The sequence below is a fragment of the Pectinophora gossypiella genome, chromosome Z (genome assembly GCF_024362695.1).
Source record: "Pectinophora gossypiella chromosome Z, ilPecGoss1.1, whole genome shotgun sequence".
Classification (NCBI taxonomy): domain Eukaryota; kingdom Metazoa; phylum Arthropoda; class Insecta; order Lepidoptera; family Gelechiidae; genus Pectinophora; species Pectinophora gossypiella.
This window is the reverse complement of record NC_065433.1, coordinates 15,442,009-15,459,478: the sequence shown is the minus strand read 5'-3', so window position 1 is coordinate 15,459,478 and position 17,470 is coordinate 15,442,009. Positions and strand designations below refer to the sequence as shown.

At 35.7% G+C, this 17,470-nt stretch overlaps 1 protein-coding gene across 3 annotated transcripts in view; it reads right to left on the bottom strand.

The window, feature by feature from the left end:
* LOC126379824 (epidermal growth factor receptor) overlaps window positions 1-17,470 on the bottom strand; it is a 96,675-nt gene that overhangs the window by 7,153 nt on the left and 72,052 nt on the right. The window contains exon 1 of one of the 3 annotated variants that reach the window (XM_050028753.1): window positions 7,866-8,044. The exons of the other annotated variants lie outside the window; for them this stretch is intronic. Coding sequence (XP_049884710.1) covers window positions 7,866-7,998 — 133 coding nt within the window. The 5' untranslated portion in view covers window positions 7,999-8,044. Of the gene's footprint in view, window positions 1-7,865; window positions 8,045-17,470 lie in introns of those variants that run through there. 3 annotated transcript variants of the gene reach the window in all.

Here is a 17,470-nt window from a genome sequence, read left to right as displayed (position 1 = left end):
TCTAGCGAAGAGGCGGTGCCGCGTGGGCGGGCTCTAAAGCCAGTTTCTACCACTGCGCTACACGGAACACCGCTAGCTGTGACTAAACCATGCAAGTAATACAATGCCGTCTTATTCTATACAGCCCCACCTAAATGTTAAGCTTGAGCGCGAATGTACTGCGAATTAAGGAATTGTGTCGGATCAACGTCGCTTTTGAGCACAGTTTTACCGTTGTACAGCTTGTTTACAACATACAACAAATATATAGTGTACTATTTTAAGTTGTAATATTGTGAGACAAGCTACATCATTGTTTTGTTTTGAAAATAACATTACTTAAACACATTGTTTGTTGTGTTTTCTTTTTGATCTATTTTATGACTATCGCAATTTAACAGGATACTTGCCGCTAATGTCACGTAATCAGACTTAACTAGAGTATTCCATAGCTTCGTTAGCTGGTATTAGTACTCTAAGTACAAAAAAATGTCTTCGTTCGTTGCTTACGAATTTCAATGCAAGGTAAATTTTACCTGCCTTAGCCAAATAATGGATAGTTTTTAGAATAGATCTTTGTTTTCTGAAGATATCACAAGGTATTCAAGGTGCAAGGTAAATTTTACCTGCTCTAGCTAAATAATAGAGCGTTTTTGCCGCGCTTGCGCCCATATAGTGTCGAGTTACAGTCTTATATTTCTTTAAATAACTTCAAAAATCGTTCCGCGTCATAAGTAAGTACCTGAAATGTTTTATACGTTTCAAAAAATAAAGCTAGATGATAGGGTGATTATATAAATGACAATATTATGATTTCATAGAACTATATAATAAATAATAGGTAAGTACCTACATATTCTGCGATTCTTAGAAATATTATGGCCACGGTGGAGATTTATGAGTATGAGCAAGCGCCGTATACGCATGTTACAATGTGCTAACTCATGTTACCTACATTCTCAAGGCCCGTTTCGGCTTAAAACAACGGCCAGTTATTTAACAAAACGTAATATGATCAAATAAAGATTGTTACTTTCGAAAATGCCACACATATGTGACAATAACCGACAAATTTTAAAATACATACGTCCCGTCAGAGCAGCTTCGAACGTTGTACGTATGCGGTCTGGTTGTGACACCTCCTACGCGTATGCGACGGATTTCAGATGTTGCTGGTTTGTCCGCGGTGAGTTTGTGATTTATGAACTTTCAATTTGGTGGCTTTACGTGTGGGTAGTAGAAATCTGGTGTCCGGTCGACCCAGTTGCACTGGCGATGACATGGGTGATAGTATTGAAGTGTGGAAGTTACGTTTCGCTCACTGAGCTTGTTTGATAGTTGGTTATTGTACACTAAATGACATGAAATAAACCCAACGATTTGGAGTGCAAATAAAATATTATCCTTCGCGATGTTGTCACTAGCAAAGCCATGCCTTTGTAATCGATCTCCTCGAAACTATCCAACACCTACCTACTATTGTTGACGTTCTATAAGGTTATCTACGTTAAGAATGATAGCTCGAGTTTTACCAAACATTAACATGTATTTTGGTCGTAATTAAGTCGAGCCGGCATGCCTCTGAATATACGTAGAAACTTGTAAGTTTCCTTTCAACCGATAGCCGTCTTGGCAAGTCAGAACCGAGATCGTCCTTTCTTGAGCAATCGCCGCTTGTGTAAGTATGCGCGGTAAGGCGTGCGACTGGTTTGTCTCAGGGCTGTGTTTTTCAAATTCAAATTCAAATTCAAAAATATCTTTATTCAGTAGGTAACATAGTTACACTTTGAATCGTCAATTTTACATAACGAACGTCTCATCCGCCTAAAACTACTGCAGCTTCTCACAACCTGTATAGCCGGGGAAAAGAATTTTTTTCTGAATTTATCCAGTTACTTGCATTCTGAAGCATTGGAACCAGTTCTGTCCCTCCACTATCTCATTCTGGTAACACGACCTTTCACTACAATTCCGTATTGTGTAGCATGCACGTTGCGCAGGTATGCTTTAATTTTATAAGGATTCTTTTGAAAGCAGCAATGGAAACTTGAGTTTACTACTTTAGCGAATGTTAGCATGAAACTAGATCGTGTGCTGTTTCGAAAACGCAACCACGCTTTTCCAAGAAAGTGAAATATCTTTTATCAATAAAGCTATAAAGTAGGTACCTAATAAAATTTACAATTTCAAATTCAAGTGCGAATTGGACCGAATAAAGTACTGCAATATCGCTGATAAAACAAACTAAATATCAAATTAATAGAAACCTAATTACTTTTATGCAAAATTTAGTTATTTGGATAATATAAATATATGGTTTTCTACTGCGGCTGCAGTAAGAGGTTGTCGAATAGTTGTATTGTGTACCACTTACGTTGCCTTGATAAATACCCTTATGTAATTTAAGATATTATGTCTGCAGCCTTGTTGTTTTATACGTTCTTATGGAGCCTTATTACTTTTTACAATAAACCACACTACACAAGGGTATTGTGCGAAAATAAACAGCTGAATTTAAAAATGCAATGAAGTATTTAAGAGACGTTTATTGGATTGTAGAAATCGACTTTATTTAAGTAGGTAAGTAACTACATAGTAGACAAACACTTATCAACAGGCATTTTCATGCGGACATCTTAAACTCTAATAAATGGCATACCGGTTTGAAAAGTTATTTATTTTTGAGCAGAATACAGGGTCAAAAAACTGAGAATCTCTAATGTTGCATATAATTACCAGCTGATTAGCTTATTTTTCCAATTTTGCCGTTAAATTATTTTTAACGTTCGACATTTTTATGAAAACTTGACGATTTTAAGCTCTTACGCCATGCATACACAGCTTTTTATTTATGTAACACCGCTTGATGAACTTTTGATCTACATTATTATTAGATATATTGTTTTGTTATCTGACAATGCAGACTAATAAAACACCTGTTTGACGCAGTCAGCAGTACCTGCACATCTGTTTCATTCTGGGTTTGATATCCGGCCACGGAAACGTCAGTTAAGAATAAACCTTTTTGTGCGTTCAGCTGGACTTCTTTTTCTTGACCTAAATGAAATGTTAGCTTTCGTTAGGGACACAAAACATTAAACTAACCAGTTTAGTAATGCATTCGATATATCGCACATCTAGTTCTTAAAAGTCATAAATGTCAAAAAATCAGAAATTGAGTTAACTTAGTAATTAACGTAGATATGGCAAAACAAAAATCGTTAAAGCGCTCTACTGTAAAATTTAAAAAAATACATTTATGACCTTAAAGAACTAGATGTGCGTATGTACTTACATTACGATGGCCAAAAATGCGTATGTCAAATTTAAAGGTTGCGGCTTCGAATCCAAGGGCGAACTCTATTTTCATTCTTATTTTTCAGAATAAAATTTAGATCGTCAAATGCTTTACGTTTAAAAAGAAAAACATAGGTAAAATATCGAGAAAGTTACAAGATCTTCAAAGGCAAGCTTTTCCCCTATAATCAGACCTCTTTTTTTTTTTTTTTTTTGTTTTGGTTTTCCCCGAAGGGTAAGGCAAAGGGAACTATGCCCATACAGCCATGTCTGACGTATTTTTTTTCTTGATGATTAATGAAATGATGAAAGGTGATGATGATGAAACCTAAGCCCCCACCCTCGGAGTAGACTCCTACTCCGAACCCCAAACGAATTAACTCAAAAGTCCGCATAAACTTTTGAGTTATGAAACGGCTTCCCAGCACGAAGCGAAAATAGGCAGATACACTTTGTTTATTGAATACTCCAATATAATAACACTCGCGAATGTCTTCCGACTAACTTAATGCGATCATTAACCACAAAACACCACTTCGTATTAATTATTTAGATTACTCAATGAAGAAAGCAACTGTCCCGTTCCCGTTTCCCGCCGAAAAGCCTCAGACCTCTTTCTTGTGAAAAAATTTAAAAATCAATTTTTTTTATTTTACTTTTTTATGTTCTAATACTTCCGAGACTATGATTTTCAATCAATCGTCCAGTTTCACTTGCTTCAACGTTTTGTTTCTTACAGTCATGAGCAATATAATGTACCCACTTTAGGACTCTGTCGCACTAACATATTTGACATTTAGTGAGACTTACACAATTTGTCAAAAAAGTTTATGTAACATGGTACCAAAGTGTATATGTCACCGTAAAATTGTAAATAACGTTAGATTAATTGAATCTCGCGAGATTGTGAACTGTCGAATAATTATGAATCGTATCATATTGCTTACAATTTAACGTATTATTTTTCGGTAGATTATAATTTATCGAAGTGAAACCGTCAAATTGTGATACGAAACGCACCTCGCGTGCTATACCATAGAGTTACAAAACTATTAGAGTAATGTTAATTTGGGATTCTCTTAAAATGCATAAATGTTTTTGTCATAATTTTAATTATCATAATCCTTTTTGCATAACGTTTTTTAGCATAATAGTTTTACTTTCCCATAATAACATCTAGGAATACTGGTTTGTTAGGTATAACTTATTTTTGGGATTAATAAATAGATATCCATAATTCTTTTTTAGAATAATAGTGTTTTGTCATAATTTTTACAAGGCATAACAGTAGGTTAGGGTGCGGCGGGGGTGGCCCTTGGGCCACCCCTATGCCGCCAGCATGTTTATCTTACACACGAAAAGTATACTGAATGATACGTTTCAGATTTTTTAATTTTGATACATTTTTTCTTACCATGTGATGTCAGAATTATTGATTACTTACTAAATAATTAATAAATACGTACTTGATTTCACAATCTTGAAGGGCATTTATTTTATTTGACTGAAAAGTAACTAAGTATAAAAGATCTGCGGAACGGGCTCTGACATTTAGTTGTACAATATATAACTATACTTACCTAAGTACCTACTTAATATGTAGATTACATTTTGAAATATTATTACTTGAGTGGTGGAGTATGCTCCATACCCCCTCCGGTTGATTGAGGGGAGGCCTGTGCCCAGCTGTGGGACGTATATAGGCTATTTATGTTTATGTTATGTTATTACTTGAGTACCAAATATTCAAAACATTATTGGGTATGTCGATTTGTAATTATCAGAAACCTAAATATTATATAGTAAATATTATACACATAATTATTATATAGAATTTTTATAAAAAAGTGACGCGAATGTTTGATAGATGTAAAACAGAATCTTGATTTATTAAGTTCAATATAATAAATAGTTTTTATTACAAATATGATTTCCACTTTGAATGCCTGTTGATGCTCCCTACACTATTGTAAAATAATATATCGATCTAAGGACGTATTTATTTCGTACATTACAGGTTCTAAAGATACGTATTTATCTGATCTTTCATACGAAGGGGCGGGTTATTCCCTCCACTTCCATACTCAGTCGCGTCCACCGAGCAGCCTCACAGCCACACTATATCGGGAATATAACGCAATAATCTCTCTGTGCATTATATGGTACCTACAATTACGTAGGCGCCATGGTTCCGCGTACAAAAGGTCGATTTAAAAACTATAAGACCCGCAATACACGATTCTTGCCATCCATAATGTGCATTTATACAAGCCTTATAAAGAGCCACGGGTTCGCCTTGGCCACATAATAACGTTAATTTATATGGAAGACTTTATGTATGAATGTTTCCTGGCTTATATGAAATAATGTTTTGTAATCTATGAGTTGTTTTATTACCATACTGACAACAGCTTTATTTAGTCAATCTTTGTAGTGAGAGAGAGAATAGGGAATTCTGATAAAATTATTTATAAAACCTACTGTTTATTGAAAAACATACTCAACCCGATAAAATAAGAATATTATAATGAAAGTTGACTTGTGCACATAACATAATAGAAATAAAATATTCTATACTTATAAGAGTTCGCAAGTACTGACACCGTACCGTCGAATAAAAGACATCAACGAGTTCCAAAGTCGTTGTAAAAAATATTTAACAGATTAGTGAGCTAACGGACTCCAACTCTAAGTACTGTTTCTAAAAAATAGATATGAAATTCCAATGTAAGTATGTTTTAAGTTAAGTAGTACAGATTTGCGTTTTAGCTGTCACAAGACACTTTGTCAATAGCCAAATATTCAATAACGTCGTCGTTCAATCGTTAAACAAAAGGTCTTTTGTTTGCGCAATTAACTTATGAAATTTCGGGAATTTGTGCCAGAGTCTGGTCGTTTGAATTTCCGAATGAATAGTTTAAATTATGACTGATTATTTACGTATGTGCGGAGGAGGAAAACAGTTATTTATTTATTCTAGTAGGTAAGGCAATATATGGATATGTTTTAAAACGGTAAGCTTAAAAATAATATATCTTTGGCATTTATAAACGCACTAAATATTTATTTTCCTTAGACTTTGTGGATGCCATACCGTAATAAACTTCTGCATAACTAGTGTCCTGATTTGCTGAAGTAGGTAGGTGTTAAAAGTTTACATTAAAAAGCCTTCGCTGAAATAAACATACAACAATGGGATTTGAACAATCGTGCCCGGTGTAACTTGATATCGTAATATGTACAATTCAATACCTTTTTAATCCGTTTCTCGGACCACGGTCGCCATTTCAGCGTTATTTATGTTTCAATATATCAAAAAATTTTCTTGTACTTATTTATAATCGTGTTTCACAAAGGGTCGATATTAAAAACAATACTCTTTTGAGTGCCAATACGAACTCTAAGAACAGGGATCAAAGCACGTTTGTGTTACCAATCAATACATCACCGACAAACTGGGTAAGGCATTATGAGAACAATAAACATTATATTGTGCGCATATACCTATTGTTATTCCTCGAAGTTAGAGCGACCGTTTTTTTTAATCTTTCTTACAGCCGCTCTGATTAAAATGTTGGTTTATGTAAACAGTAAAAACTGCTTAGAATTAAGTTTTCGCTTTCGAAAATTTATTCGTTTTTATAGTCTGATTTTTTCTTTGTTGCAAATTATGATTTTTTCATTTTATTTCTAGTTATCAAATCTTTGATAAAATAAAATTATAATCAACTGAAAGTGTGAAATATTGCATGTAATTTCATTTTTTTATTAGCCCAAAATGTGAATGCGGTTGTTAACATAATACCATTTTCATTTTGGGGACAAAACAAGGTAAGCTGCGCGACCACTAGCATCTTGAAAGTTGAAAAGGTACACAAAGGTACACCTTGCCTCGACGACTCATCCCAGGGGATCATCTTGCATCCTTCTCTCGCAGACGCGAACAAAATGGGTTTAATTGTTTAAGAATAACTACGTCTATTGTTTATGAACGACCGGCTACAGTACATTTAACTTTTCGATATACTTAATCAATTTTATTTTTCTTTTATTACGAAAGATTGTTTAGTTGGTTATATCTGCTTAGTACTCAATAGATTTACTAAATCAGTAACATAGATTTTTTACAATATTCTCCTTGGGCTAATATAATTATTTTCGTGCATAATTGTAGTATCTTAGCAAGTAAGTACGATTAAAAATATTAACATCAGTGGGCGATCTGAAGTTATCTACGCTGAGCGTGTCGTGCTTATAAAGCCTCCAAGCGAGTTGTGACGCTGGCCTTACATGTTCCCCATCTATACATATAAGGCTATGTTTGTTGTTTCAAGATAAGTACTGTTTACTTTATACCCAGATAGGTAGTTCCCGGGCTTTATTCTGTATTATGTGTTCCATTGCCACAATTTTATAGTGTTAAGTAAGTCAAACTTTTAACGAAATTCAATCATAACTCTTCACCTCAGAGATTTAGAGGAGTAGAAACCTGAACGTGAATGAACATAAGTCAGAGTTTGAAGATATTTAGAGAGGCCTCCAAGTTGAGCACTGTTGTTACTTAGAAGTCGATCGTGGGCGGCACTTACTCTTTCCTTTAACGAATTCCGAGTGTTTGTGTCTTTGCGGCACAAGGTGGTGCATGCGGTGAGGGCGCGCGGCGCTAGCGGCTCCGAGCACGCTGAGGCACAGACACCACAGGAAGGCACGCGCAGCAATCATGCTGCGACATCACTCGCGACGCGGGGCACACAACCGTGCGGCACTAGCTTCCATCGTGGACTGGCCCGCCCGGTTTGAGAGGCGAGCGGTGCGCCCGCGCAACCACAGAACGTTTGCGCCCTAGACCCGGCATCCGCACAGGTGTTTGGGCGGGAAAAGTTTGCAATAAGCACGCCGGATTCATTAATGCTATTTTCAAGTAATTTCCCAAGTAGATTCTTTCATATCATTTTCTTTGATTGTTATTTTGTTGCACTATTGCATAATTAAATGCAGGTACTTACTAGCAAATTCTAAAATCATGTTTTAAGCTTAACATATCCTTCATACACTTTAGAATAAAAATAAAAAATCCAGTAACTTGAATAAATATTTCGTCCATAATAATGTTTTACAGAGAGTCCCTGTTGATGAAAGCTATGTATAAGTTCCATGTACCTAATAGAAAACATTAATTAAACTATATTTATTACAATCAGAATATTCAATAGGAAATATGTAATAAGAAATATATCAAGAATTACGCAGGCATGTCATCGGTCAAAAATCTTTGATAATCTTTATTGTCAATGCCAATATCAAATTGCTCATTTTACGAATACATTTTTAGTTTCTTGTAGTATATAAGTGGGTACCTAACTTCAAAGCTGTAGTCGCCTCTGTGTTACATTATTTCAATGTGTACTAACAGCGACATAAACATCAAGAAGAATATTTCGAACGCCTCTAAAACTTCCATTCGTCTATGGCAAGTGAGCTGCCCTCTCGAGCACAGGTAAACGTTGAGAAGGACGCAGGTATGCGCCCGCGCCGGACTCGATACGAGCACAAAAAGCCACGTAACAAAACTTTAATATCTACGCATTGTGCCCACTAGTACTGACACCAACTTTAATTGAACTCGATAAAACTGGGCCTAACACTTTTTGTCGGACCTCCATACCTTGATCTCATCTCAATGTCGAGGCAATTAATATATACGTTCGTAATTTGAATGATGTTTTTTAATCTCTCTCGAGAGTGGAATCTACGTAGGTATTTAGTGTATATGAGGCAGTCATCTCAGCACTGAAAGGCGTTAATTTTGTACCGGGCGAAGGCCTATCAGCGCTCTCCACTGGTCCGGCCAAGTAGTGAAGGATATTTGAGGCAAAACAGCGATAAATCACAACAACAAAATATGACGACGATGAATTTTCTGTCATATGAGACAGAAGCCTTAAATAAAATTTAAATTATTTTTTGTACTAACACATAAAACAAATGTCTATTAATAAAATACGAAACGATACATTTATTTTATAGGTGTACGTAGCAAAGGTGAAAATGTAAACAGCGAATATAATATCAGATGTCTTAGATTGCTTTTTCTTAAAATCTGCAAGACAAAGACCATTAAAGTTTAGTCATTTTTATTCAAAATATCTCTAAGGCCGACAATTGTTAACAAAAGTGAAAGAAGTCGTTAGTCTGCATTAATAATAATAATAAAACATGTTTGAGCATTAACTATCGATTACCTAATATACTATTTGCTCTGCATCGATAAGTTGTGTACATAGAACTGCAAGCGCGCATTGAACTCTTTAGGAAAGTCAAGTCGAGATTGTACTACAATACAAGAGAAAATGTGAGGAGACGAGGGGGTCTTTTTGTTCACGATCCATTACTGTCTTGCTATGCGAAGGCATATCCACGTCGAGCTGTGTGTGGCAATGTATGAGGTGTTGGAGGAGTGTAACGGAACGGTGGTTTGAGAGCGGTGGGGCGGCCCGCATTCCGAGGTATTCACTAGAGCAAGCTCTCGCATATCTCTGGACCCGAGATGGACCTCGGCTACTTTGAGATGAACAGTGAACATGTGCTTTCGTCCATCACACGAGGAAAGCTGATTACAGAAAGCGACAAAGATGTAAGCTAAGCTGCGCTGCACTGAAACATCATTTATATTGTGCGAAATTGTTTCTATTAACTTGTGTACGCGGAAATAGAAATATAAATAAGTATCATGTAGATATTTTATTACTTAGTACAGACGCATTTGTACCAGTTCAATTGCAAATATCGTGAACTAACTGTGATATAGATGGTTAAACGCGTTACCCATACAAATATGAGGTACCTATAAATGGGAATGTGTATCTTGTCTATCTGTTTGTTTATCCGTCTTTCACGGCAAAACGGAACGACACATTGACGTGATTTTTTAAGTGGATATAGTTGAAGGCATGGAGAGTGACATAGACTTATTTTGTCTCTTTTTAACCCCCCTCTTCCTTAAAATGGAGGGTGGTAGTTTGTATGGAGCATTACGCAGTTTTGAAGGTAGAAATCTACATATTGGTACCTATGCGGACTATTTGTGACAAACAATAAAATGCATCATCATTGTTTTAGAAATATGCCTCCAATTAAAAGAGGGGGTCAAATTTTATATGGGACTTTTCGCAGTTTTTAAATTAAAGTTCCTAGCTTAAAATTGGTACATTAGGAAAGGAGAACCGTGTTAACCCGTATTTAACGAGAGTAAAGCTGCGGGCAAAAGCTAGTCCTCTATAAGAGCTTTAGAATAAAGACAGTTTTGTTTGAATAACTCTTATTTATGTAGGTAAACAAGGTAATTTTCTATAAATACTAATTGCATGAACTCTAAAGTAAGTAAATCGATTTGATAATAGATATTATTTATAATATATTTTCATTTTAGTTCCTTCTTCCCACTACTCTGCTGATTCTGTGACTAGTATAGCTGACCTTTAAGGTACTAGTATAGCCTACCTTTTCTAAGGTAAACAGAAGATCCAAGCGTCAAAGTTAACTGGTTATCTATTTCTTATAGTCCTCCCACGTCATGGATCGACTCGTCAAGCCTATTCAATAGGGATGTTAAGAACTAAATTCATGTAAGTTACTCATTTATAATCACTTGGAGTTAGATATTGTATAAAGCTCTAAAGATTCTATTGGTTAAACTGCCTCTCTAATATTTCTATTACAAAAAGTATCTGTTATTTTAATTTTCCTGTCTCCATAAATGAGAGATATCTTCTTTGTAAGACCTAATGAGGGACTCTACGCTACGTTCACGTGATAAATACCTATTTTCTCATTACTCGGTTACCAGACTCCGATACCGACCCCGCCGGCGTGGTCGACGATTTCCCTCAATCAGCGCTTATCGACGGGTCGATTAATTCTTTCAAATATTTTTCCTCTTAAACGACGCCCTGAGCCGCGCCGCCCAACTGGGCACCCTCACGTTACCTGGTGAGAGCTTTCAGCGCTCCCCATTTGTCCGGCCAAGTAGTTAATGCCATCTACGGAAAATCTACAAGAAGTCACGATCAAAAAAGAGATACTTACCTATGAAGTTCAACATGGCTGCGCGTGGAACTTATACCATACAATAACGATTTATGGCTTCAGAGCCACCTTTATCAGGTCAGCCTGATAAAGATTGAGGGCCTGATTTTCTTTATACATGTTTTTACTGTGGTCTGTTAAGAAAACAATCGGTTTATATAAACTACTAGCCTCAGTTTAATTCAATTGTTCATTGAATATTGATAAGGCGTTTTCGGTTTAAACCAGGCCGTGTTCGTTTTCCTTTCGCATGTGATAGGTACAATGCGATAAGGAACGATTGTAATACTGGCCAGGTATTTGGAAAATTTATTGTTAGTAAATAAACCATACATACATGAACGCAGTGATTCCAAATGAGGTAGGCAGGGCCACACGCAATTTATTCAAAGTTAATTAGAAAAACGTAATAAAATAAAGCACTTAGGTAGGTGTTGTTAGGTACGTTATTCTTGGTTTAAAGTAAGTTGAATATAAAAAGAAAATGCTCCTGTTTATAATAGAACTGAGCATTTTATAATTCATACCCTATTAACTTGGTTTCATGTCTACACTAAGTGAAGGAAAGCTCCGAACCTGTGTTTGGTGCCCAGCAGTGGGATGTAGGCTGTTTAGGCCACATTTACTACAATAACTACATTTAATGTAATAAATGTAGTTCTTCTTCTTTGCGAGTCGATGGCGATCGAAACTAAATTTTTGCTGACCAATAATGTGTAATTTTATGTAATGTTTCTTTAATAATTGTACTGCCGTATTTTATCTCTGTATTGAGTGTTAGTGACATGCTACCAAGTGGAATTTTCCGTCGCAAAATATATGATTTTTTTAAATTATTTTCAATTCGATACTTTTGCGATGATAATTTGAAAAGAGCTGTATCATCCCCTCAGTATTCGTTACGATGTCACTTACACCCCGTATAAATACGTACAGGTAGCCATACAAGTAAGTACGTACAGGCAGCTTTACAAGTACGTACGGGTGTTAGTGACATCGTAACGAATACTGAGTGGGATAATTCAGACCATGATTCTGAGTTGATAAAAAGTAGAATTTCCTGTCGGAAAATTGTTGGTTTTTTTTTATTATTTTCAGTTCCATACTTTTGTGATGGAAAATTCATGGTCTAAATCATCCTTCAAAATTTTCGTTACGATGTAAGTAACTAAAACCCTGCATAGGCAGGCGTATGGTTAGTCTAACAACAGTATCGCAATAAAGTTCTAAGGTGCAATTACTACAGCACATTAACTTTATAATTAATTATATCAAGGAGATACCTATTTGACATTAAACGCATATCATGAACGTGCGCGTAGGCACCGACCTCCATTACTTTAGATTCCTTGGAATGTTTAAAGTTTCCACTCGTTTACATTTCTCGAGCCCAAATAAGTTCATTTACTTTTTAGCGACTAAAAATTGGCGTCGTATTGTCGCGTTCGGCTCTGGGCGAAAGAAAACTGTCTGAGTTGTTATATTGAGAGTTTACGTATATGTCGGGGTTTGAAAAGAAGACAACATTGACTTCTTCCCATGTTCGAAACAGCTTTATGTATTTTCGTCGTTGAGTAAGAATATTCTGAAGAATATTTTTGGGCTGCGTTGGAGCATGTAGCTAGAGGGTCAATCTCGACGTTTCTGTCATAGAAAATATTAATAAAACTAATTATCTTAATAACTGCTAAGAAGAAATCGTATTAGGTGATTAACATTAAAATTATTGTACTTGATACAACGTACACCTATGGTAAACACATGGTAGAGTCGTATACCTCATCAAGTTGTAAACATGCGTGTTCCTACTTAAACCTACCCTAGCCCCGAGCCACTCGTCAGTGAACAAAAGTACTCCCATCCACTTGACTGCATTGTGTCGAGATAATGGCGTTTTGATTTCTTCTATTGTACTCCAGGTACCTGCCACTGCGCCTGCGCCCTCCGCACATTGTGTAACACAGACGAATCCTGACAGATTATCCCAAAGGAATTAAACTACTTGAACAGTTGTTTATAAATTTGCAGAGGATCTCATAACGTGAAGGATGCAATTGTCGGTGATACAACAAAAAATGTAGTTCTTGTCAGATTAAATATTGTAAACTAAATAATAGGCTCTTTTCCAACTAGTCAAATCAGTTACTTTTTACTAAACGTCAAAACAAGAAGTCATTACTATGGAATATGTATAAAAAAGCACGCTGTAACGTCATAGTATAACGTGATTAAATGTCGGACTTATTATTACTTTTTCTTGGTTAAAATTCATAAATAAGTTTAGTAGAAGAAAGAAAATGATTTTCTTTACTTTTAGCCCTATATTTATTTAGTAAGGAGAATTTCATAATTTATTTTGGAACCTAGTACACGACCCAATTATGTATATGTTTTCCAAGGGTTAGCCATTCAAGGCGTAGAAAGTAAATACTATAGTTGCCGAGTTATATTTCCGCGACCTATTTATTTTATCTGGAATAACTTTAGGTTATAACTTTACTTAATTATAATTTAGTAGATACTTACCTATCGATACTTTATTATTACCTACCTATGTTATTATTTTACATCCTAATTGTACCTGGAAATTTAAGTTTTATGGCCAATCAGTAAGTATTTAAGTAAATAAGAAGGCAGTTCATTATCAAGGATCACAATTATGTAGTGGAACTCATGAAAAGGAACATGTCTACTTGTGTTGCAGGAAACAAAATAAAGGAACCGAGAATTATGAGATTTATAAACGACGCCGCCACTTCGGAACATTAAAAATTATTCTTCTGATCATTAATAGTAAACGTAGAAACTGTTAATAATAGTGGTGGATTATAAATGTTGTAATAAAAAACGCATTCTTGGGTTGCCCGGCCGTATGCGATCCCCACTGCGACGGGTTAGGCGACCTTTATGATATACTGTCTAATGTTGGTGAACAGGACCTTGCTGCAACATTATCTTTACACACGCAGCCATACGAGTCACTTTCCCAAGTAGCGAAATATTGTTCAGTTTTGACTGTCTTATATTTATTAATAGGAATTTTATTCGATTACTGGGATCGTTAAGAAATCAAAGGGCGAGTCATCTGCCACCCCCGACTGCTTGTTGTAATCGTATCTATAACTTAGAAGAAATATTCGATTTATCTCTATCAATCGATCACATAACGAACGGGTATTGATACCATCGGATACCGTCGATTTCTTTTGTCTCGGAAACTATGTTTCGTTAGAGGATTTTTGTATTTTTATAATTACAAGAGAGATTGCATCTGCGGTTTGGTGTTTATTACGGTTTTTAATTTGTTATTTGATAGTGACGGTTTCTTTGTTAGAGGCCAGCTGATAGTGTATCAGTCAGTATCTAACAAAGAAACCTAGTATTGACCCGTTTGTCTTCACGAGACGCACTTTGCTATTTGCTCCAGATGTACTACAACTTTAGGATATAATGGTTTACAATAAGAAATCATGTCACCGTGATGTAAATCCTTGCACGTAACTCGTCAAAAGGCGAGAATAAGATTGAGGACTGATAAATATTCCATTTACCCTGGAGGTTCAAGAGATCACTGACGTCCAAAATTAGTATCTTTATCTTTGGAAATATTCAAAAGATCCAACACAATGCCATGCAGAGATTGCAGAGAATGCGTTGCCTCGAGATATGCATTCAGGTATTCAGTTGCATGATGTTAGTGGCAATTCACATGGTAATGCCAAATATTCATGGCGTCATCCTAAAGGCTAAAGGCCTGAAGCAAGTAATGCTTGATGAGCAGTGGTTGGGTATTTTAAAAGGGCTATACCCAACCAATTCACAGTGTTCGTAATTAATGCAGTAAGTATAGTTAGTTGTCAAACTAGTGACATAAACAAAATGGTTTTACTAATTTTTGGAGTGTTTGTATGCATCTTTAAGAAAATAATAGGTCGGTTCTAGAGAGATAATGTACCTATTTAATTTGTGAGTACTTTATAGTCCGATCATTTGGTACTCGTAGTTGTAGGGGCGTCTTGAAAATTGGTGATTTTGTAGATTTCCACAACATTGCCACCACGTATGTTGATACGTGTAACCCGCACATCGACGTATGCTCAAAAAAATTTTTATGACACTATCTTATTATTTATGAAGTGAACCGAAAAGTTTAAAGTAGTAAGCAAAATTTTCTACTTTGGCGGCAAAGACATTGCAAAGTTAGGTCTGTAAAATTTCCAATTTTCAAAACTCCTAGAAAACTTTTCAGGCAACCATCTTTCATCTCTAGTTTTGAGATGAACGTCTCCTCTAAGTAACAGGATTCTAACTTTGACACGTCTGATGATCTGACTGTATTAATGTCTATAAAATGGTAAGAGAAGTTAAGTAAGTAGTTTACCGATAACTTTCTAATTGGATACGGTTACGAATATCTGATATCATGAGCTTTACGGTATGGTACATTTATATGTACTCTTATGAGTAAAACACAATATGGGATGAAACCTGCTTTCTCAGGGAGATTTAAAATATCTCCAACAGCTTGTGGAATCTAGCCTCAGTAAAACACTGTGGTGGAGAAAGCGCTGCTCAGTAGCAGTAGGCACCTACACTTAGGTGTAGTTTATCCATAATGGAACCAAAGGGGTATCTAAGAACATATAAATGTTTATTCAAACTTTAAATACGACATTACAAGACACTATTTTTGAAAGTATCATTTTCCCGATGCCTTAAAGGTGTATGTTCTGAAATTATAATGATCCCGACAGATGCACTTTTGACATACACTCGGACAAAAGACTGGCTTGTATTCACACGCTCCTAACAAAAGAAGTTTTTTGCCTTCCAGGATTCGGAGCGGAATCTAAACGCGAATCGCATTGTGGGAGCCTTCTTATTTTACCATTTTCTTATTTTTTCATTTTAATTCGCCTGACGACGAATTCTATCTCAACGATAGCAAATACTTTGTTTCTTATGATTCTGAGCTTGTAAGAAATTTAATTACTTATACTTATTTTCAAGAAATACTTAAGTATACCCTTTTTGAAAGTTATTAAGTTTAAAACTCATTACCTACTTAGGTACTACACTCAATACCAAAATGTAATGTGATAATATCACTGTTTAAACGTCGAACATTAGGTAGGTACCTACTCAAATTAGCAAGCTAACACAATTTATTGCTTACTGTCCTATAAATTGGTAGGACCCACTCTTATCTAGGTACTTATACCTATGGAATAATCATAAATGCATCACAAGAAAGTGCAAGATGACAGGACAAAACCACAACAAGCCTAATCGACATGGACTGTCTGACGCAAACCTATAAATCTTTCAAATAAAAACCGCGTTATGCCACACCGTTGACCGACCAAAATGGACGATTAAAATCAAAAATAAACTACAACCCGGCTCGCTTTGTCTTACTCGTGTCTACAACAGGCTTGAGGCTTTTATCGCGGACGCCATGGGCCGTTCCTTAAAATTTAAAAAAAGAACTACAAGTCCCGAAGGTAAAGCTGTGGTAAAGTGGCGCGCACAGGTAACGTCGGCCATTTTGTTTCACCTTTTTTATTGTTAAACTTTTTCAATAATCCACATGTTTTATGGCTTGTTAGGTAGTTTGTTACGATGCCCGTTCGCTAATTAAATAGCGGGAACACCGGTAGCAGGAAAAGTTCATTATTTAATAATGTTCAAGTGGTTTTTATAACTTTTACGATATAGGTAAATAAGTATACTAATAGGGAAGATATGGGTATAACGAAAAAAAAAACAATAAAAAAAAATAATGGCGAGATGCGGCGATTTTGTAACATAACAAAATGACATATTAAACTATCTTTATCTCTTTAATCACCCAGGAAATAATGATGTAAATCGTCATGAGGTGATGTGTAAAAAATGCCATTTTATTTACATAAGACTCAACCTATATCCTGCGACCTCTACCAAGGAAAGATTTTTTTATAAATGGCTTGCTAATGAAGACTTCCGTAGTTTCCTTTATGAGGTAAGTAGAGCAGTTACTGGTGACTGATGTCTAAAGTATCTGACAATGATGTATGTAGATTAGAGGCTCTACATACAAACGAAGCGGGAAGTAATGCTAGTCATT